This window comes from Ambystoma mexicanum, chromosome 1q (genome assembly GCF_040938575.1).
Source record: "Ambystoma mexicanum isolate Mex_15411 chromosome 1q, UKY_AmexF1_1, whole genome shotgun sequence".
Lineage (NCBI taxonomy): Eukaryota > Metazoa > Chordata > Amphibia > Caudata > Ambystomatidae > Ambystoma > Ambystoma mexicanum.
The window spans coordinates 704,492,943-704,516,019 of record NC_090922.1 but is presented as its reverse complement, the minus strand read 5'-3'; the positions used below and the strand labels follow the sequence as shown (position 1 = coordinate 704,516,019).

Genomic DNA, 23,077 nt, shown 5'->3' with positions numbered 1-23,077 from the left:
ACAAAATCACAGAAGGTAGTGGCTTACGCAAATAGGCATAAAGTGAATGTCCTCCTCCTACAGGAGATGCATGCTAGAGAGGTGGTGTGCAGGGGGGTTGCACCAGCCTGCAGAGTAAACAAATTATTCACTTCGTACTCAACTCAATCTAGGGGGTCACGAAAGTTCAATTAGAAAGCCGTGAAATTCCCCTTAAAAAAAAGTATTTGGATCCCGGGGGAGATATGTCATCCTTCATTGCATCCTCGAAGGGATTGAGTTATTACTGGTGAACATGTATGGTCCGAATGTCGACTCGCCGGAATTCCATGATGGTGTGGCAGCAATACTTAGTGGTCATGCAGGGGTCCCAATCCCATTCGGGGCTGAGGGGTGCGGGTAATATGAATTTGATCCTTGACCAAACTATGGACAGGACAAGTGTAGCTCACAGGCCCCAGTCAAGGGCGGCTCGACAGCTCTTGGCCAATATGGAGTACTTGGAACTGGGGGATACATGGAGCCTTTTACACCAGCGAGCGCGAGAGTATACATACTATTCCTCGGTGCGGGATATGTCTTCACGCAATGATATGTGTCTGACCTCTGGGTCAATGATGGGCAGGGTAGTAGACACATTGTTTCTGCTCCGCACCCTTTCTGGCCATTCCCCAGTGGTACCGACACTAAGAACGGACAGATCTCTAGTATCGGGCTGCTCCTGGTGTTTCAAATCCAAAGCACTCAAAGATAGTCTTTACGGCGGAAATCAGGTCGGATATAGAGACCTTCTTTGCACGTAATACAGTGGGTGCGACCTTTGCCGGCGTAAGGGGAAGCCTTCAAGGTTTATATCAGGGCTATGTCGATCTCCAGAGAAGCCGGGGTTCTGAAAGCAATCAGGGGTGACCTACAACGGTGCGAAACCAAGCTCGAGGCCTTAGAGGTGGAGTATTCTTGTCTCCCAGATCCACACTACTTGCGCAAATACGCTCCGAATTGGAGCAATGAGGCTCATGCCCTGAGGGAGGATCGCTACTTCTCTCGGCCACAAGCAGCCAGGACGTATAGGGAATGGGAGAGACCTGCTAGGACACTGGCTAGGCTGGCAAAATCAGAATGTGGGCGTACCCAAGTGGACTGCATCATCGATACATGCAGGATTCTACAGATCTTTATATGCTTCAAGCCCTCTGCATAAAAGCAGGCTATACATTCCTTCTTGAGGGGATACCCTTATCGCGTCTCAATATCCAAACCAGGGCAAGCCAGGAGGCTCCCCTATCTATGGAGGAGATCCTTGCAGTAGTTACTAACCTGCCCAGAGGTTAAGGCCATTGGCCCGAAGGACTTACGTCAGAATTATATCCAGAACATGCTGCCCTGCTGTTCCCTCAGCTTCTGGGGGTATGGGAGGAAGCGATCTGCAAGTCCACTCTACCTGCATCACTACGCAATTCCAACATAACCATCCTACTTAAACCCGACAAGCCAAGCAATGAGTGTGGGTCCTACAGGCCCCTTTCACTCATGAATGTGGATACCAAAATATATGCAAAAGCTCTTGCAAATAGGCTGCTCCCATTGATGCCCCATATTATCCACAGTGATCAGGCAGGCTTTGTCCCGGGTAGATCCACATCGCTGAATAGCAGGTGCCTGTTCGACGTGATGGCTAGAATAGATCTGGCGGCAGAGTCTGTGGCAATCGATGCCTCAAAGGCCTTCGACATGATCTCGTGAGAGTACTCATGGGTGGTGCTTGAAAAGATGGGTGTTGGGCCATAAATGCTTTTCTACATCAAGCTGCTATATACATACCCATCGGACAGAGTTTTGGTCAATTCATGTGTTTTGGAACCCTTTTTACTAGGTAGGGGCACCCGGCAAGGCTGCCCACTCTCCCGGATCCTTTTCGTCCTAGTCATTGTACCTATGGCGGACATGATCCGTGCCCGACACAAGCACTGCAGGGTTCGCCTTAGGGGTTCGCCCAAGATTAGTTCGCTATATGCAGATGACGTGCTATTGTACACAAGGGACCCACAGACGAACCTAGATCTGATCCTCTGGAACATAATACAGCTGGGTGGCTTTTCCGGGTTCGCAATAAACTATACCAAATCCGTATAGCGCTGACAAGTGGCACTAAAAAACTGCATGGTACGTATTCTCTCTGCTGGTCTCTGAATGGGATTAAATACCTGGGTGTGATGGTCTCTGGTACGAAATCCACCCTTCTGAAAGATAACTACCTAGCAGTGGAGGGTTATGTGACGGCAGACTGACCAGATTGGGAGACTCCGTCGTATGATAAGGGGGTGGGGGGTTTCAAAACCCTACGCCTTGAGATATAGTGGGTGGCGTGTTAGGCAGAATCCTGTGCAGTGCCCTTAGGGACCACTACACACAATTAAGACTACAGGTGGCAATACATGTTTTACCTTTGGTACAAGCCTGTACTACTATGTCAGAGTGGTAGCAGTGGTGGAGCAGCCAGGCATATCTCAAGAGTATATGAGCAGTAGCAGAGATTACACAAAGGGACCACAATTACTGTGACTCAAGCAAACATTGACTCAGGTAGAAAAATATAAGTACATTTATTTTTAAACCATTCGTTATAAACATAAACACAACACTTCTATAAAACTGCACTAAAAACCACACGTTAAATATACAACTAACCAATTAACTTTGTACAGTAAGTCTCAAGGTAAGTACCCTGTGTTTGAATGAACCAGTGTTATGAACAAAACACGTTACCGTGAATACAATTGCGATCACTTTTTGACAGTTCGGTCTACTAAACAAACGCGTATCCGTGACATGAAATGCTACCGGGGTAAAAACACACTTCGCACTTGAGGTACCCAGAGGGAGTTGGAGACAAAAATCACAGGCAATATTTTGGTTAGGCAGGCAGAATCAAGAAACACTTAAGACAGAAAGACAGGAGTTCAAAAGTCAAAGGGACGGATCCAGGGTCGAAGGACACCACGGCCAGTTGCCGAAGATCACACAGTCACACAGTCAAACAGTTCACGATTCAACGTAGCCAAAAGTACTTCAATATTGTCTATGCTCGGATGCAAAAGTTATAAGGAGGGAAGACAAGGGCAAGCCTTGGAAATGAAGAAAAAGGGATTCACGCAGTTTCCTCAACAGAACCCCAGTACCTTGTTCCAGTGGTGCAGCTGGTGCCCTGGCAGTTGTTTCTGTTGGTTTCCCGCAGACCCACGATTCCTGGAGCTTCGTTGTGAAGGAAGACGTCTGAAGGGGGTCTGCACCACACAGGGATGAAGCCGGCAGCAGCGACAAGGAATAAAAGGTGCGCTCCTTAAATACAGGAGAGGCTCTTCAGGAGCTATCTGGACCATTACAGCAGTGTGCAGCGATTTCGACCAAGGAAGAGGATCCTCTGGCTGTAGAAGATGAGCTGGTTATCCCCACCAAGCTCAAGGGAAGAAGACTCCGGACTGGAGCTTCTAAGACGTTGAAGGGAAGATGGCTCAGGACTGCGCAGGGCTTCACCGGGACGGGGTAGTTGCAGCAGCCGTCTTTCTCTCCGCTTCTCTTCGGTTCCTTGTAGTTCCAGTGGCGACTCTCTGACTTCTAGCCCAAGAGACCTGCCTTTATGCGAAAAACCCCCATTCACACAGCCTGGCTGTAATCAACCAGCAGGGGGGGTTGTCCAGCCCGGACAACTACCCTGGCCAATCATGACAAAGTGCGACTTGGGTTTCCTAGGATACCCTGTGCAGGGGGCGAGTACACCCCTCCCTCACATTCAGCCCACCTAGACACCCAGGCACCTGGTGGAGGGCTTCTGAACAGAAAGCCTGCCAAAAGATGGTGAAGAAGGCGAACCTAGTTTGCCGCGCAAAGACACAAGAAGGACTTTAACAAAAAGAAATGGTGAAAAAAAAGACGATTTGGTCAAGCGGGTTTATGTTCGAAGCTAATATAATAGCCTAAAACAATACCACGTTTATATAGTATAATCGCGGTAGAAAAGTTAGGATAGATACCACTGCCACCAGCCAAGTCTAAGTGTTAAAAGAGCGAAACAATGCTCTAGGAGGTACTGATAAAAAGGGATACGAGTTAACCCTTTCCAGTACTCCATGGAAGATGGGTTGCACTGGATCTGTGGTAGATTGACCAAGTAAAGTTAATGGTAACTTTACCCTTTTCTGGGGGACAGTAGTCGCCTCAGAAATGGTGTCGAGGGAAGTCTTAAAGACAACCCTGTGCCATGGCACTGAAGGTGCTGTGTGACACACAAACAGAAGGGGGCTGCTGAAGTGGTGTGCTTCAGAGTCCACCACCACAAACACAGATATAAACACATAGCAAAACACAGGTAAGAGTGGGGGAAAAGCTCTCACTCTTACCAAGTGGAAAAAAATAAACTCCAGAAGTCCAGCAAAGCTGCTGGGGGACTCACTAGGTGAGGGAAATTAGCCATATTTGAGAATTCGCCTAAACATGACGGCACAGGCCCATTTCACCACCCACCGGTATGACGCGAAGCTGCAATCCCCCCACCCCAATGTCAAACTTGAGCGTTTGGCAGCAGGTGGATCTGACCTGAGGACGCTAATTATGGACCGCAAGTACAGGGACGATTGCCTGTAAGACCCAGTGGCTTCCACAGTGCTAGCCTTGCGCTCCATTTTTGCTGCGTACGGTAGGTTGCCTCCATATCATAAATGGCTTCCATTGTGGAGGTTCCCGGGTCTTGGGCCTACTTGGGACACTGTGGTGGCAGCGCATTGGGATTGCCTGGGTTATAAGGCAATGGCTGATCTGTTCCCGCATGGGAGATTTCTCTCTCTGCCAACCCTGGCGTGTTTTATAACACAGAGGGCTCAGCATGATCTACAGCTAGGGTACATTTTGAGAGCTCCATTAATCCTGGGAGCACCTCTTTATTTACAGTTTGTGGGTTGCATCCTGTAGTGCAAAAAGAATACAAAGTGGGCAGTTTGGAATCTATAAATGACACCCTCTCCAAGAGATCTCTTAAAGTACCCTCACCATTGATGCTGACTATTTAGCAATGGAAACACCAAGATGGTAACCCCCATAGGAATTTGTTGTTGTAATGGATCATCAGCACACCTTAGCCTCTGGTTGAGCATATCCACCTCTGGCACTCTGATTCAATGAGGGGGCAGATTGTGTGGTTCCTCCTTCTACTGGCTTTGGACCTTATTGGCTTAACATATTTCCGTTTGCTCGGACGGGACATCTATTGCGAGGCACATCTAAAGTCGGTCATTAACAAAATGGAATCGGAGGCCTTTCAGAAGGCCCATGCAATTTGTTGGGGGATTTAATTAACACATTAAGGAGGACTGTGCATGTTATCCTAATCACTTTGGTAGGGATTCTTGAATGGAGGTGGCTGTATAAAGTCCTTTGCGGTTGCCAGAAATTCATTCCTTTAAGGGGTCTCTGGTTCAGTTATTTCAGCATCAAATACCCACGCACTGCACACTGGAGAAAGGTCTTAATACAGCCTGGTGTGTTTTCATTTGCGTTTTGGTGGTGTATGTCCTGTTTTCTCCTCTCCTCCCACCCCAATCACTCTTTCTGTAAAATAGTCCACACAGTAGAAAGTGCTGTGGTTAGGGAAGGACCTTATTAATGTCGAAGGAAAAGATGGGAGCACCCTTGCTCTGAGCAATTCCACTGACAAAGCACTGATGCTTGATTACAGTACATGGTTTTAATGAGGGGACCAGTCTTAAGTAGAGGACCTTGCAGGAGGATTTCTTGCCCCATGCAACCCTGACCTCTGTTGCCCCAGTACCTGCTGTTCCATGGTTGGACTACTGGAAATTGGGCTCCTTTTCCTATGCTCACCCACACTCCCTCACCAGTGTCTTTGCGTCGATGTTCAGCTTTGGAGAGATGGGGAGGGAGAAGACCACTGTCCATCACCCCAAGACCTATTGCTTCTCACAGCATCTACTTGCATGTATATGTTTAATGAAGCAGGGATACAGAATAGCACAAAAACCCTTTCCTAGAATATTATGCAAGTTTTTTTTTGTGGCCAACATGTTTGATTGGGTATAATTTGTTCTGGTAATATTGTCGCCATGTCGATATTATTACTGGCAATATCATTACGGGAATTGTGTTGTTGGTGTTATTTGCGTAGGGGCCATTTTCAAATAGAACCAATGCTGCACTACAGTCATTTTCCTTTTGGATCTCACTTTGAAACAGTCTTAACACGTTTCCCATGGGCTATGTAAGGATTACTCAAATGCCTTGAAGGAATCACCAAGAACATATTGACCAGCTTTGAACAGTCTACTCCTGCCAAAGCAGGTCAACACACCAAATGACTGCAACTAGCATTACTTATTTACTAAGCCCCTATGTTAACCCAATCACTTGGGGGTATCCCGAGTTTGTAGTTCAAGACTGGCACACTAACTAGACATGCAAACGTTTCTTCTCCAATATAGATATGGTATGTGTTGATATCTGGACATTGTGAACAAACTGCAGAAGTGGCAGGGTTTTGAAATAGGACAAAGCAGAATTTTTTATAAATGCAAGAATGCTTTGCTTTATATGAAATTAACATTTACAACACATTTTCAACAACATGAAAAGATTTTGACTACTAGGACTGCGGGTGGCAAAGGAAATTGTGAGAGAGGTAGTAAATGCCACTCAGGTGACTACATTAGCAGTAGTCCTGTACCGACCATCCACACACATGAACAATATTGTTGCTAGGGCTTCCACACTCAAGTCCCTTTATATCACCTGGACATGAAAAGTGTTGTCATGACGTCAAACAAAAGTTTCTTTATTTTTGTATTCCAACATTGAATTTAAATGGTTCTGCGCACCCACAACCACATTGAACATACCTTTCTGCAATAGCTTTTGACAGAAGAGCTTTTTTGCGTTTATTCTTCTCTTCCATAAGTCGCTGTTCCAGTTGAAGATGATCCAAATGAGATTTGTTCCGCCTGTGTAATATAATTATAAGAATTCAGTGTAATTATGTATGAAAAGGTTTCATTATAAATAAATGATATGGTCTGTAGGGTAAAGTTATGCTTTGAATAGAAACTGAAAATTGTCTACGCTTTTCAAAATCGATATTATATACAATTTCCAGATTCAAGGCCTAATGGAAACTACTGAATACACTGATGACATCACTGGCAGTGCGGCACACATCTGAAAGTGAACGAGATGTGGCATTAAAAAAAATGTTTATGGAGACAAGTGAATGTATCTTGTAGGGCGACTGTCATCACCCTATTGTGATCCATTGGTTTTATTCAAAATTCAGTAGCTATTAACATTTGACTCGTTTGACAACCAACCATGACACTTACCCAAAACGGATATTTGTCCGGGCGAAAATGGAAAGTGTGGTGCAAGTCAGTCAGCAAAGAACAATATTTCTAGCTAAACGTTACCAAATATCAATACATGCCTTGTCTTTGCAATGTCACAGGATTGCTTTCGGCTGCTAGAGTTCAGGGTGTATGACGAAGTGTCCTACCAGTCATCACAAGTACCTAGTATCAGCAGGTTCGAGTGTCCAAGAAGGTCCCTTATAAATATAAACTGCAGGCATGCTTCGAGAACATTTGGAGGGAGAATCCACCCCTTTCATAGGGAAAACTCTGAAGAAATCCCACAAAAAAACTAAGATCCAAGGGTGAGAAAAAGTCAGAGAAAACCTTAATCTGTGCACGGAAGTACCTTCCCCAATAGGTAGTGAACAGTTATGAGAGACCTGCAGTGCTCTCCCATGTAACACCCAGAGTGACAGTAAGAAGCACAACTCTCCCCTGTGAAACAGCCACACAGGCGACAGTACTCACACACTACAGGGATACCTAAGGAAAGAAAACACTGGGTTTCCCCAGAGTAAAAACCCAAGCAGAAAGTAGGTCCTTCAAATGAACACCCTCATTAAAAATCAATTGGAGAAACACACTCACACCCACAGAATACAGGAGAAGCATCCACTGCCCCCCCACCCAACACCTACTCCAATAAGAGACTCTACAGTAGCACCATCAGAACAACTTGCAGGCTTACACAGAAAAGAAATCCCAAATGGCCACTGAACTATTTAAAAGGCTTCTATTCCAATATCGGGACTCCAAGCATGCCGGCCAGTGAGAATGCTCATACAGGACAACTGACCTTTCCCAGCCACTTGGGGAGAACCTATTCAATTCCAAACACTATTTAAATGCCACCTCACAGGATAACAGTGAAAGGGACTTTCGAGAGTCCAGAGCTGGCAAGTTACAACATCAGAGAGCGGGAAAACTGCTGAATACAAAGACAAGGACTGTGGAGCAGAGGAGGTGGCCGTGGCTAGGAAGCAATTTGTAAATCCTTCAAATTGGATGAAAGTGAGGCAAAATAGAAAACCTTAAAAGAGGAGGAAAGAGGAGTGAAAACAAAGACTGGCGAGTGCGGGTAAGAAGTAGTGAAAGCAAAAACAGAGAAGGGAAAAAAGCGGAAGCAAAGAACACCAAAGTGAAAGAGAAAAAGGTGAGTTGGGCAGCTTATCCCCAACAGGGGAAGGTGAGAAGGCACCTCATCCATAGTGAGGCTCAGCCCTATGAGCAGGCAGAGGCTGTGGCCAAGGAAAAGGATTAAAGCCAGGCAAAAGTGGAAGAAGAACATTGATGTGTCTGCTTGTTCTATAGCGAAGTTTTCCTCCACAGGATCCCCCAGAAGCCAGTCGGCCCCGAGAACAGTGGAGAGAGAGTATTTCCCCCTGGTTCCTGGCAATAAACTCACCTGCTACTTGGCTTGTTCTCCTGAATGTTTTCTCCTCACAGCCATTGAGCGGGACACCAGAGGGGTGCAAGTCGGATAGCAGGAATGCTGGTGCAGAAAGAATGTGTGATGTTACTTTATTTGATATTTGTATAGTGCCTCCTGCCACTTGTTATAGCTTTGATAAATTGTAGGTATTCCAATGGGTGCACATGCAAACGCCGAGACCTCACAGTACTGTGCTGTTAATAGATGCAAGCCCAAATGCCGGGACCCACACACTGTACAGCACTCTGCTGCTCTTGAGCTAGGTCTGCGCTTTAAACAATAAAATATGAAAACAAAATAGTTGTGTTGGGTGGACAGTAGAGTTGTCATTGCATCAGTGATTGTTGGCATGAGAAGCAGACTTGCATCATCGGACTCTGCCAGCTGCCATGGTACAATGGTTTAGGTGGGGTAGAAAAGAGTGTAGAAGAGATTAGTAAACCAAAGTAACTATTTGCTGTTGTGGGATTTGCTATTAACAGGAACACAATTTTCATACAATGGCCCTCATTACAACACCTGCGGTAACCAATGGCGCTATTAGCACCATGGTTGCTGCCGGTATTGTAACAAGTCCGCCATGGTGCAATGGGGAATTACCACCCCATTCCAACGTTGGCGGGGCGGTAATTCCCCATGCATCATTGGCCCTTCCCCATTCCCATTTTTGCCCCATAGGGCTCAATGGGACTGGGGAAGGCGGTAATTACGGTACCGCAAATTTCGGTACCGTAATTACCTTCAAGGTCCCTTTGCGGGTCCCTACTTTAACGGCTGGTGCAGACCAGCCGTTAAGGTCGGGAGCCACAAAGGGACCTCGTAATTAGGCGCTAAGGGGTTAACGGCACTGCAGCCTTTTACGGCGCCGTTAACCCCTTAGCGCCACGGTCGTAATGAGGCCCAATATGCTTAATCATGGTTCATTATTGAGAAAGAAATGCCTATTCAAGCACTTGCCATTGATCTGAGGAGATACAATAATTTAGACTCTTTGCCAATAACACAACGAAAATAAAAAGCCAACACATTGTGCAGGGATAAACATTTTCCCAATTAGGGAGGCATAGCTGATTGCAGAGTCATGGACATGCCTTTCAAAAGCCCAGACTGTCCCTCCACTTAATCCTGCAATATACAATCGGTCTTTAATCTCAGAAAACTCGGATTTCTCATTCCTACTCTGCTTAAAACAGGCTTCCAATTATGTATTACCCTCATTAGTGATAACAATGTTGCAGTTTCCTGACTATTTTTAATCTTTTTGAAGAAACACCTTTTATTTTCGATGTTTTAGATTGTTTAGTGTGTTTTATCCTTCACGCTTTCGCGCAGTCCACTGAACACACACCAGTTAAGGGTAATACAGACCCAAATCATACTTTTCTTAGATTAAGTGTACATTTTACTTCTTTTAGCTCAAGTGCCGTTTTCCTCCAGGGATTTCATATTCTGACAATTAATTCCGGTACACAGCACAGATGGTGTTTATATCCTGGAATGGGCAGCCACGCTGTGCAGTACACCGGCGGGGCTGCTCTTTCCTCAGCAAGTAACAGTCATTATCTTCTCCCTCCTAGCTCCATGTTCCAAGCACTGCTTCACGTTTTCTCCCCGGGTTCCAAGGAGGAGACAAATATGTACTTCCCCTGCCTTCTACACTGTCCACCATTTCATGGTTCTCTGCAGTACCCACCACATACTTGTCCCTTGGTTGGGAGGACATGCAGCTGCGTCAAAAATCGACTAACCTAAATTGTATGCCTTCAGATATCATTCTCCTCTTTAATAATACGCAAGCCATTCATTTTGAATCTGAGCTGCTGGTAGCAAAAGAAAAAGTCCCTCTTCTCCAACCTCTAAAATCAAACAGTTGCCTTCTTGCCGGTTACAAAACGTTGCCAGTTCAATGTCAGTTGTCTTTGACATTCTTTGATGTTGTTCTAGCCCAGCTTGCAGTCCTATTACGTTGCCTGAGCCCCCAGGACTCCTGGTTTATTTGTTTGTTCTACACACATCCATTCCATGATAAAGCTAAACCATGCCACTGGTCTGGGAGACCCATAACTCTTTATGGTAATGAAGACATTTGAACGCTCTAATTTCTCTTCTTGCTAGAATGATCAACTTAATTTTTGAGGGAGGAGTTATCCTCAACTAATTAAAACAAGCCTGGGTTACGCCGCTGCTAAAATAAAAACCTTCCTTGATCCTGCACTTTGCTCTAGCTTTGGTCCATTTCCAACTAACCCCCTCTTGCCAAACATTGTGAATAAAATGGCATCTATTCTTTTACAAGCAGCTCAAGCTTCTGCAAGCATCAGATGTTTCCCTAGCCGGGGTGCATGGACGATGCCTTCTCATTCCCATGGGACGGACTTGTGATGCTCGAGCCAAAACATGGCGCTGGTGTGCAGTGCATTCTGGGGGCACTGAGAGCCATAATGGATATTTATCCATGCCTCAGTGGAAAGCTGCACTTGCTTTGCGAAAAAAACTTCTTTTCAACATTATTCGCTGCTGGGCCTGGAATGCAGGCCTTCTCAGCCAAGGACACGGCACTGGGAAAGCTAGGATCTGCAGGTGCCGGCTGGTACCTGATAACAAGGTTTGTTGTGGTTTGCTATGCCCGCGCCAAGATTTCGAGATGAGTTATAGAACTGTTTTCTGTGGCGTTTTTAGGAGAGGGAAGCGCTTTGCTCCTTGGGGTTACTGTCAGTTGACCCAGCTGGCAACCAACGGTCACTCATCAATTCGAGAAATTGCCACCCCTTTTTGAGGAGTGCATATATGCGGAACCCCGCAACGGTCAGACGGGATAAGCACAAAGACCTCAGTCAGAGGGGGGACGCCTTGTTCCGACATACCTGTGGGCTGTTGTGCTCTCGGCCTGGCTGTTACCGGGGTCTTCCAGCCGCTTCTGGCAAGATGAGGGATTCAGTTACGCCCATGGTGATGTATTCCTGCTAACCTACTATCTTTTCTGTGATTTATCTGTGATTTATTCCTGTGTTATCACTTACTGCTTATGTATGTCCAATTATGAATAAATAGCTGTGTAAGTGTTACTTACTCTCTAAGTGTGCGTGTGGTTGTAAGTCATTGCATCGTCTACCTGCGTTCAAAGTATTGGCTCTGCAACTGCACTGGTGATAAATGACTGTCCGTGCACTCTTGGCGAGCAATACAGACTGTTCCTGTATGCGTTCCCACCGTTGCCGTTGCTGCTGCTGCGACTCATCAACCAACTCAGTCAAACTGCCGACGGATGTGGATCTCCTCGCCAGAGAAGGAGGCGCCATCCTCCACCACGACCCGGGGTCGCTGAACTTGCAGGCCTGGCTCCTGCAGCACTAGAGTTTGGAGGGTACGATATCCCGGCTGACTGCAAGGAGGTGCTTGCAAAGGCCAGGGCATCCTCAACTCTCAAGTGCTATGGACACAAATGGAAGAGGTTTTCTGTCTGGTGCCAGGCACAGAAGATTAACCCTCTGCGGATTACGGCCCCTCAAGTGATGCCGTACTTGCTATCGCTGGCCAAGGCGGGGCTGGCCCATGCCTCCATCAAGATCCATCTGGCGGTTACCACCCGCTACACCAGAACTCCGGGGTGCTCATCCCGGTCCTCCCATCGCCTGGTGAAGGAGTTCAAGAAGGGACTGTTCCGATTGTTCCCACCGGTGAAGGCCCCTGCCCCGGCGTGGGAGCTCAACTTGGTGCTGACCAGGTTCATGGGGCCACCATTCGAGCCTCTGCATTCGACACCGTTTAAGTTCCTGTCGTGGAAAACAGCGTTTGTGCCCATCACCTACGCACGACGAGTGGGAGAGATCCAGGCCCTCTCCTGCAAGCCTCCATACCTGACTTTCCACGAGATGAGGGTGGTGCTGAGGACGTACCCCTCCTTCATGCCCAAGGTGCCGTCGGACTTCCATCTCAACGAGCCCTTGGCGTTACCCGTTTTCTTCCCGTCGCCTTCGTCACCAGCCGAGAGGACTTTGCACTCGCTTGATGTAGCTAGAGCGCTGAAGTTCTACGTGGACCACACAGAGTTTTCGGAAGACATCACAGCTGTTTGTGAACTTTGGACCTGTGAACCAAGGGAAGGCCCTTCCGAAGGCTTCCATTTCCAGATGGCTCTCCGGCTGCATCATGCACTGTCACCGGTTGGCAAGCCGACCGTTGCCTGGCCGTCCGAGAGCCCATCCGACCAGAGCGATCGCTGCTACCACAGCGTTCCTGTCTGGTGTGCCCCTGCTGGACATCTGCAGGGCTGCTACGTGGTGGTCGACGCACACCTTCACGAGATTCTACTGCGTCGACCGGGATTCCAGGGAGGAGTCCAGAGTCGGCCAGGCAGTGCTGCGCAACCTGTTCGCCTGAAGGTGGACCTGGTGAAGGGGAAAGAGATGCTTAATGTTGAGTTGATATAATTGCTTAATGTTGAGCCTTGCCACCTCCTGTGGTTCTGCATGTGTGTACTGCTATGTATTCTTGTGTTCATGAGCATGTGAATCCATACCAGACCCCATGCTGGAGAAGGAACAAGTTACTTACCTGTAACTGTTGTTCTCCAGCATGGGTCTGGCATGGATTCACATGCAAACCCTCCCTCCTACCCCTCTGCGGCTCTTCTCTTGGTCCTACTGCCACTTTACGTGGTACCAAATCTGAAAATGGCTGCCAGAGGAGGGGCTTAGGTAGAGGGCAGTCATTGGTGGGGCAGTATGACCCAGTGACCAGCGATTGGTCATTAGGAGAAAGACAGTTCAGAAACGAAACAAACTGATTTTTTCTTTACCGAGGATTCCCAGCCTGACGATGGGGAATATTCATGAGCATGTGAATCCATACCAGACCCAATGCTGGAATATCCTGTTCCTATCAGTGAAAAGAGGTGGGAAACGTAATTTGAAAGCTACTACCCAGGCATTAAAAGGCACTACTCCCCTCAATTGCCCATTTATCACAAAACACAATGTTTTAACACTCAAAGGCCAATATTATTGGCTAGTGGCAACTTGAGTGCCAATTATGGAGACCTGGTGGAGGTGTGGTGGGCGTGTTTGGAACCAGCACCAGTCTTGTGCCGGTCACGATCGGCTTTAATGCAGTGAGCCAGCGGGCACAAAGGTGAATGCAGAGACGCCATCTACCAAGAGTATGAGGCAGGTTAATAGATCACATGGAATTTGCGGAGCATTACCCATTCTATGAAAAAGATGCAGATTGAGGCCCTTGGTAAGAATAATCGGGTGTGCATAGCAGATTGCTTCAGGAAACACACATTCACCAGAGAGCACATAAGGGTAGAAGCTAGAAAGAAATTGACATTTTAAGCTTTTCACATTCATCGTGCTGCTGTAGGTTTCTAATAGGTTTAGCTGGAGGAGGGTCCTGTTTAATGCAATTCAACTAGCCTATAGTCACAGAGTAGGGTGGTAGTGGTGGTGGTTTAGATCTGGGAACAATAGAAGTCAGGTAGGAGGTCCGTCTGACCTATATAGGTCAATGAAGAGATCAAAAAAGGAGGGAGCTAGACAAACATCTGCACACCAGTGATTAGACGAGCAGAAGAATGGAGTAGTCTTCAAAAGGAGCAAGAGTGGAGGGAGGCACCACAGACAAGACATCCTTAACACAATACAAACAGAACAGGAAAGAATACTGAAGCTTGCACAGCAAAGTGGAAGTCTGAAGAGGAAAGCAGCAGCCACATTAAGAACGCAGTTTGTATTGAAAATGAAACTAAAAGGCAAAGAAATAAATACAATAACCTGAGAGTAGGCGAGGGATGTTCTTCCTTTGGCTACTGTGGAAGACACGCTGAATAATATTAACCCCACTATCCTAATAGGTATAAAGAAAAGACCATGTTCAATAAGGGTTTGATGACATGGTCCTTAATAATAGAATATTGGTATTGGTCAGTAAATGGGAGAGTGCACAATGCACCTCAATATCCCAGCCAACTGAATGATTAACAATGGTAGAGCGTGCAGTTTAATCGATTATTTTCCATTGCTTGTTACAGGGTGAGGCCTAATAGAATCATCATCTGAAATAATTAAAGGGGTAGAAAGTGATCATGAGGCTCTGTCATTCTGCATTCAGTTGGACGATATTAAGCTCAAATGAGATTGCATAGCCATCAACCGCGACTAGGGATGTAACGGTATAACGTTAAAGATACCGTGAACCACTTAATTGAACAATAATAACCGTCACATTGTTTATACCGGTATACTGTTTATACCGTTTAGTGTGCTTTTCAATCTGATTTGTAAAGGCTGCAGTAAGCAAGTGCTGCGCAGTCTTGGTTTTGCACTGTTGATGTGCCGACTGCAAAGTAGTTTCAGTTGGAGCAGTTTTTAATGCCATTCCATAAACCACACGTGCCTGACACAAAATCAGCATGTTAGCAATAAGAAGAATACAGTGCCAAGAAGGAAAAGGGTTTACTTTGGGTTGGCGGCTTTGGGGTTTATATATTTATAATGGATAATGTTTGCTAAACATATGACAATTGGGGATTTTTCTGGCTCCATCATTGAATTTACATTTTAAATCACACTGCGAAATTAATCTCTGTGGGTATTCCCTGCTGCCATACCAAAGGGTAACATGTCCGTGATTACTGAACACCTTTTGGCCCGCAAGTAAACTTAAGGTGGGGGGGGGGGTGTAATATATATAATATATATGATACATTACTCACCGTAATCGTATTTCTGATGCTTGTATCTGCTTAGATTCACATGCTGTGCATAGGCCGACATCTAGTGGAAGCTGCGGAGTATTACAGTTTGTTTTTCGAAACTCGAAAATGGGCGTCGACACAGGCGTGCCAGTAATACTATCCCTAGTGTGACGTCCACTGTACCCAAGATCCCTCACGCGTCTAGGATCCTCAGATTGTATTTTTCTGACATGAGGAAGCATGAGGAGTAGCGCGAGTACAGATAATCCAAGCAGATAGCCAGAAAGGTAAGACTACAAGCAATCATGCGCCTTCTCTCGGAGGGGAGGAAGGGTGGGTCGCATGTGAATCTAAGCAGATACAAGCATCAGAAATACGATTACGGTGAGTAATGTATCCCTTCTGAGGCTTGTGGAATCTGCTTAGATCACATGCTGTGCATAGATTAGCGAGCAGTACCAGAAGAAGGAGGTGGGATGTGAGAAGGGTCATGAGCAAACAGGTGTCTTAGAACCGCTTGTCCCACTTGTGTATCTGTCTTGGAATGAGTGTCAATGCAGTAATGCTGAGTAAAAGTGTGAATAGAGCTCCAAGTAGCTGCTTTGCAAATGGTGTCGAGGGGAACATTTGCAATGAAAGCCAGAGTGGCCCCAATGCCTCTAGTAGAATGGGTCCTTGGCGTAAAAGGCAGAGTTTTTTCAGAAAGAGAGTAACACAGCTGTATACAGTTGATAATCCACTTCGAGATAGCGCCTTTAGAGACGTGATCTCCCTCTCTGCCTGTAGCTACGGAGACAAACAGTTGATCTGTTTTCCTTAGCGGTCTGGTTTTGTTTACATAGTAGAGGACCGCCCTACGCACATCTAGGGTGTGTAGTTTCACCTCAGCCGAGCTTTGCGGGTTCTGGAAGAAAGCCGGAAGCTCGATGGACTGGTTTACATGGAATTTAGATATGAATTTAGGTGAGAACCTAGGGTGTGTGCGTAAAACCAGTTTGTCTTTGTGGATAGTAAAGAAAGGATCCTGCACTGACAGAGCCTGAATTTCACTGACCCTTCTTATAGAGGTAATGGCTACCAAGAAGGCCGTTTTATAAGTCAGGTGTTTGAGACTACTTTTATGCATGGGTTCGAAAGGGGGGGCCCATGAGCTTAGCTAGCACCACATTGAGGTCCCATCCCGGCGGTGGGTTTGAAATAGGAGGGTGAAGTCCCTTTACTCCTTCCATGAAGGCTTTAACTACTGGTACTTTCCACCACGATACCTTGTTATGGGATGTGGTGTAAGCCGAGAGGGCTGCCAGGTGTACTTTCAGAGAGTTAAAAAACCAAACCTGCGTCCAGCAGGTGGAGCATGTATGTTACAACGTTGGAAGGAGTGCAATCAACTGGGTTGATTTGTTTATTCTGGCACCAAATAACGAATCTCTTCCACTTGTCAAAGTAACAGTGCCTTGTGTTTGGTTTCCTGGATTCTTTTAGGATGTCCATACACCTCTGTGGTAAATTGAGATGCCCAAACTCTATGACTTCAGGAGCCATGCTGCCAGGTTCATTGAGTTGGGTTTCTGATGCACTGTTTGACCTTGTTGCTGGGACAGTAGGTTGTACCAGGCTGGGAGTTTGATGGGCTCGCACACCGCCATCCTGCGTAGGTGTGGAAACCATGGTTGTCTCGCCCACATGGGAGCAACTAGGATGAGCGTCATCGATTCCTTGTTCATCTTGTACACCACCTTCCTGATGAGAGGAGTTGGTGGAAAAGCGTACGCAAACATCCCTGACCAGTTCATCCACAGGGCGTTCCCTTGGGAGTCTGGCTGGGGGAACCTGGATGCAAATCCTGGGCATTGTTTGTTTTCGCTTGTGGCGAATAGGTCTATAGTGGGGAAACCCCACTGAGAGAAAAGATCTTCTACGATATCTCTGTGAAGGACCCATTCGTGTTCTTCTGGGAGGGAGTCTCTGCTTAGGGCATCCGCTAGGGAATTGAGCTCCCCCGGAACATGTTGTGATGACAGGAAGATGTTCCGTCTGAGTGCCCATATCCAGATTTTCTGGGCAAGCTTGGACAGATTTGGCGAACGAGTCCCTCCTGGTTTGTTCAGATAGAACATGGCTGTCGTGCTGTCCGTCCGGATCTGCACCGACAAGTTTAACAGATGGGGCTCGAACGCCCGAAGCGCTCGGAATACTGCCAGAAGCTCCAGCAGGTTGATGTGGTTCTTGGCTACTGAGTGAGACCAGAGACCCTGAGCTGTGTGGTGGAGATGGTGAGCTCCCCACCCAGTCAGGCATGCATCTGTAGTCACCACTGCCTGTACTTCAGGATCGTAAAAGGGTTTTCCCCTTGCGAGATTCTCTCTTGTCCACCAGTGTAAGCTCTGTACGAGTGTTGGCGAAACGACCACTAGATCGTCCCACTGACCACTTGCCTGAGACCACTGTTTCGCCAACCATTCCTGCATGGGACGCATGCGCAGACGCGCGTGGGGGACCAGGTAAATGCATGACGCCATCATGCCCAGTAACCGCATTGCTTTGCGTACCGTTATTTGTTGACCTGACTGATAATGTGGAATCTGCAGTAGTATATTCCGAATTCTCTCTTCCGAAGGGAAGGTCAACCCTTTCCGAGTATCTAGGATTGCTCCTAGGAACTGTTTTGAGGTGCTTGGCACCAGACTTGACTTCTTCTCGTTGATAGAGAAGCCTAATTCATGGAGGAGGTCGATAGTCCTCTGAATGTTTGACCTGCAAATTCCTGGGGTTTCCCCCGTTATGAGCCAGTCGTCCAGATAAGGGTACACTGGGATTGCCTCCCTGCGTAGGTGTGCAGCTGCCACCGCCAGTACCTTGGTGAATACCCTTGGTGCTGAAGCTATCCCGAAGGGCAGTACCTTGAATTGGTAGTGGCGACTGTCTACCTTGAAGCGCAAGTATTTTCTGTGGGCTGGAAGCATGGAAATATGAAAATAAGCATCTTTCATATCCAAGGTTGCCATGTAATCCCCCTTTTTTAGGAGGGGGATTACCTCTTGTAGCATGGTCATACGGAATTTTTGGGGCTTGACATACTTGTTGGCAGGCCGTAAGTCCAATACTGGGCGCATTGTCAAATCTTTCTTTGGCACAAGGAAGTAAGTTGAATAGATACCCTTGTTTACCTGGTGTCCTGGGACGAGTTCTATCGCGTCCTTTTCTAGCAGAATGGCGATCTCCTCGAGAAGGATCTTCTGATGTTCTAAGGAGTGTATTCTTTGTCGTGGAGGGTGGTTCCGGGGGCGCTGCAGTAATTCTATACAATATCCTGTGGACACTGTTGACAGCACCCATCTGTCTGAGGTGATCCCTTCCCAAGCCTGGGTGAAGTTTGAAATGCGTCCCCCTACTGGGGTTGCGTGAGAAGGGACCCTGAACTGAGCGTCACTGCTTTGGTGGAGGCGTGCCACCTCCCTTGTTGGGGCTGCCTCTGCCTCTTCCACGACCTCTCTTGTTACCCCTGCCGTAACCTTGGGTAGACTGCTGGTTGTTGTTCCATTGTGTACCCTGTCCTTGGGCATAGTTGCCCCTTTGTGAATTTTGGCCGCGTGGGCGACGAAAATTACTGTTCCCCCTCTGGTTAGGGGGTTTGTTGGTAAGCTGGCCAAGGGATTTCAGAGTCTCGTACTCGTCCTTGGCATTCTTAAGTGCGTCTTCGACCGCTTTCCCAAACAATAGATCGGGTTCCACCGGCTTGTCTATTAATGAAGCCTGGGTTTCTGTCTTGAACCCCGACTGCCGTAACCACGCATGTCTTTTGATAACAGTACCTTCTGCTATCAATCTTCCTGCGTTGTCCGCGGCGTCGAAAGTTGCTTTTAATATGCAACCAGACACGGCTCTCCCTTCTGCCGAGATCCGAGCCAACTGGCCCTTTAACGGTTCAGGAGCAGAGGCTATGAGCGCCGCGACCTCTTCGCATTGATGGCAGTTGTAACTTGCCAACAGGGTGGTGGAGTTTGCGATCCTTGCTTGGTAGGCGGACGTTGAGGCTACCTTCCTGCCAAACCCGTACAGCCTTTTGCTCTCCTTGTCGGGAGGAGCTTCTGACGACAAGGGTGTCCCAGCCCTCTTCCGAGTGTTGGTAACCACTAGGGAGTCTGGTTTAAGATGTCCTCTTATATAAAGAGGGTCAGACTGGGCTGCCCGAAAAAGTTTTTCGACTCTGGGGTTGACGGCTCTGGTGAGGTTAGGATTCACCAGGGATGGATCTATTCTACGTTGGATGGATTTAAGGATAGGGATGGTCTGAGCGACCGGCCTCCTCTCTCCCACCAACTCTTCTGCGAAGTCCCTTTCCTCCTGTACACCGTGGGTGTCGATGTGAAAATGTTCTGCTGCGCGAGCGAGAACTTCATTAAGGAGGGGCTGGTTATCAACTGGCGAGTCGGTAACTGGGGCTTCGCTCTCTACCGGGGAATCTACTCTAAATTTCCTGCTCATCTTCTACCTCCTCCAGGTCCTCATCATCCGCATAGTATTCAGTCCCGGTTTGTTCCTCCATAATTGTAAACTCCTGGTCCCCTTCAGGGAAAGTCTGTCCTTGGTATCTGGGGTGTGGAGTAGAGTATGGAGTAGAGTAAGGCTGCACCTCGAAGGGTTCAGGTCTTTCGAACCGGGCCTTTTTACTTAGGGGGATAGGATCAGAGGAGCCTGAGGGTGTGGCCCCTTGTGGGTCATACGAAAGGAAATGTTCTGGGTTTTTGTCATAAAAATCAGCTAAGGAAGACATCCTTGACATGACCCTGTCTATGTCTTCACTGGACCATTCTTTGGAACAGGGTATGACTTTAGTAGGCAACTTAGAGGACTTATCAAGGGTACCCTTGCTGGATGTTGATGTCCCAGTAGATTTATGTGTGTCTGTCTGCTTAGGGTGGAAAGATGGTCTTACAGGAGTGGAAGGCTGTGCTTTCCGCTGTTTCCCCCCCTCCCCGTGCACGGAAAAATGTTTTCCCTGCCCCTTGGAGGCTCCAGAGACTTTCGACGCCTGGCGTCGAGGGTCGGGAGAGGTATCTTGATTCGAGCGTGGGGCCTCGCTGGTGTTAACTGCGGCCTCGGTCTCCTGGAGCGCGGCCTGGGGGTGGAAGTCGTCTTCGTCTTCCGACGATCGAACTTCTGTTAATCTAGGGAGCGAGGCACTCTTGGCAAGAGTGGATGATTGCCTTGCGTCATGAGGCGATCTCGATCGAGAGCGCCCAGAGGACACCGAGTCGGACCGTTCTATCTGTGCCTCTTTCCGAGAAGTCGACGTCGTCGAGATTCGGTTGGACTTAGTGTGCTTAGTGTGTGTAGGGTGTGTAGCGCTTGCGTCGCCGGGGGTCTTCCCCATAGCCGCCCTGCCGGACAACCTTCCCAGGTCGGGGACCTGCGCTCGGCAGTCTTTCGACGCCTTAATGCCCTCGCCGTCCGAAAGTACGGCATCGCTGCCATCGCTGAAGGCGCCCTCCGCTGCCATGGCCGCCTGCCTGGCGTGGTGGGCCCAACGCTTTGTCGAACGGTCCTTAAGTGTCTTAGGCTTAAACCTACTACACGCTCTGCAGTTCGCTTCGGGGTGGTCCCTCGGCAAGCAGAGATTGCACGTGGCGTGCCTGTCGACCCAAGGGTATTTGCGGTTGCACTTGGGGCAGAATTGGAAAGGGGTACCCTCCATACGCACCTTGAGGCAGCGGGCTGGTAAGTGTAGGAAATATATAAGGTGTACCTATATACCAAGAGTATGTACCACCCCCCACTCTCCCTACTGGCAGGGCCGAGGCCAGCGGCCTTCCGAGGCCCAGATCCATCGTGCAGCAGCCGACGGTCGATGTCTTCTCCAGCCGTCGTCGAGGGTCGACGTTGGGGTGGGGAAGGATGTCAATAAATAATTTTAAATTTCAATAATTAGCAAAAGTATGGCTAAGGCCAGGGGACTCCGCAAGATGCTTCCGACCAGTATGGCGGAAAAAAACAATCTGAGGATCCTAGACGCGTGAGGGATCTTGGGTACAGTGGACGTCACACTAGGGATAGTATTACTGGCACGCCTGTGTCGACGCCCATTTTCGAGTTTCGAAAAACAAATTGTAATACTCCGCAGCTTCCACTAGATGTCGGCCTATGCACAGCATGTGATCTAAGCAGATTCCACAAGCCTCAGAAATATATATACATATACACACACAAGCATATACTACCATCAGCCTACATTAATCTGTGGCATGCAGGTTATCAAGATGGCAGCATGTTCATCTTCACCAGTAGCCAGTGGGGGAGCTAAAAGCCTAAACGGACACTGAAGAAAAGCTATTCAGTTTGCTTTGCCAGTCACAGCAGGGCCACTTCCTTCTCCTCCCTCCTCCTCCTCCTCCTCCTTGTCCTCCTCTCCACACGTGTGTTTGTTTGGTGGAAGCAAGGGGTGGCATTTCAGTGGAAAGTATGTTGAAAAGCCCAATTCTGGCCCTGGGTGCCTGGTTTTGTTTGTGTTGATAAATCTGACAATTTATGACCTTATAGAAAATATTTGTAAAGATTAGTTAACTCCATCTGCTATACCGCGATATCCATGATATACCGTCATTTGGCAAGAAGGTTATCGTACTGTCATAAAACTAATACAGTGACACCCCTAACCATGACAAACAACCACAATTATATTAGATAGTCTGCAAGTATGCATAATAAATTGGGATTGCTTTGTAGGGAAGAAATCGTACTGCGCTTAATGAAAGGTATATTGGATGAAGAGTCCTGACATTTGTGAAAATTATGGATATGGTGCAAGCCAAACGCAGAGTAAAATGGGAACAGAAAAAAAAAATGTTTTTTATACTCAAAACGTAAGAGTATGAAGAAGGAACTACTAATGCACTTCAAAATACCCCAATGAGCCGAAAAGAGCTTGTTCTGAAAGGGTAATTTGTAATAAGTCACTGGCGCAGAGGAGGAAAACATGGTTGAGTCTCTGTATGATGAATTATTAAGAGCAAAAAAACAAGGCGACAAATAAACGTTTGATAATTATGATATATAAAAGCAGAGATAAAGGAGTGGGTGAAAATATAAAAACAAAAATGTTCCTGCGGACAAATGTGTGGCATTTGTTTCTGGTACCAAGGGTGATTTACAGATGTACAATGACATAAAAAGGTTTGGCATGCCGAAAATGTTATGGAGAGAAGTTGAGCAGGTACAGTCATCCCAAAGTTGGTTGAAAGTAGTAGGGAGCCGGGAGGCGGAGTGCCCGGAGATGTGTATAAGGGTGAAACAAACCTATGGGTCCAGTGTAACGCTCACCTGATTCCCACGGAGGCGCAGGTCGTGGCAGGAAGGTGTCTGTGACTCGAAAGGTGATGTGCAGGACTCGATGGGCTTCTAGGGTCAAACCTCTTCGCACTGTGTGACGAACTCGTAGGGTGAGGTTTCTGCAGGTGAAAGAATATAGGGGTTAATGGTCTGGATTGTGTAATGCCTCTCTTCCTCTCTCTCCCCAGCTTCTCCGTAGAGCCCCCTGGTCAACGTGCTCACCTCAGATAGGTGAAT

General features: G+C 47.5%; 1 protein-coding gene across 3 annotated transcripts in view; it reads right to left on the bottom strand.

Moving 5' to 3' along the window:
* GORAB (golgin, RAB6 interacting) overlaps positions 1-23,077 on the bottom strand; it is a 156,489-nt gene that overhangs the window by 88,572 nt on the left and 44,840 nt on the right. For all 3 annotated transcript variants that reach the window (XM_069641310.1, XM_069641312.1, XM_069641311.1), the window contains one exon: positions 6,882-6,983. In XM_069641310.1, the coding sequence (XP_069497411.1) occupies positions 6,882-6,983 (102 nt within the window). The remainder of the gene's footprint in view (positions 1-6,881; positions 6,984-23,077) is intronic.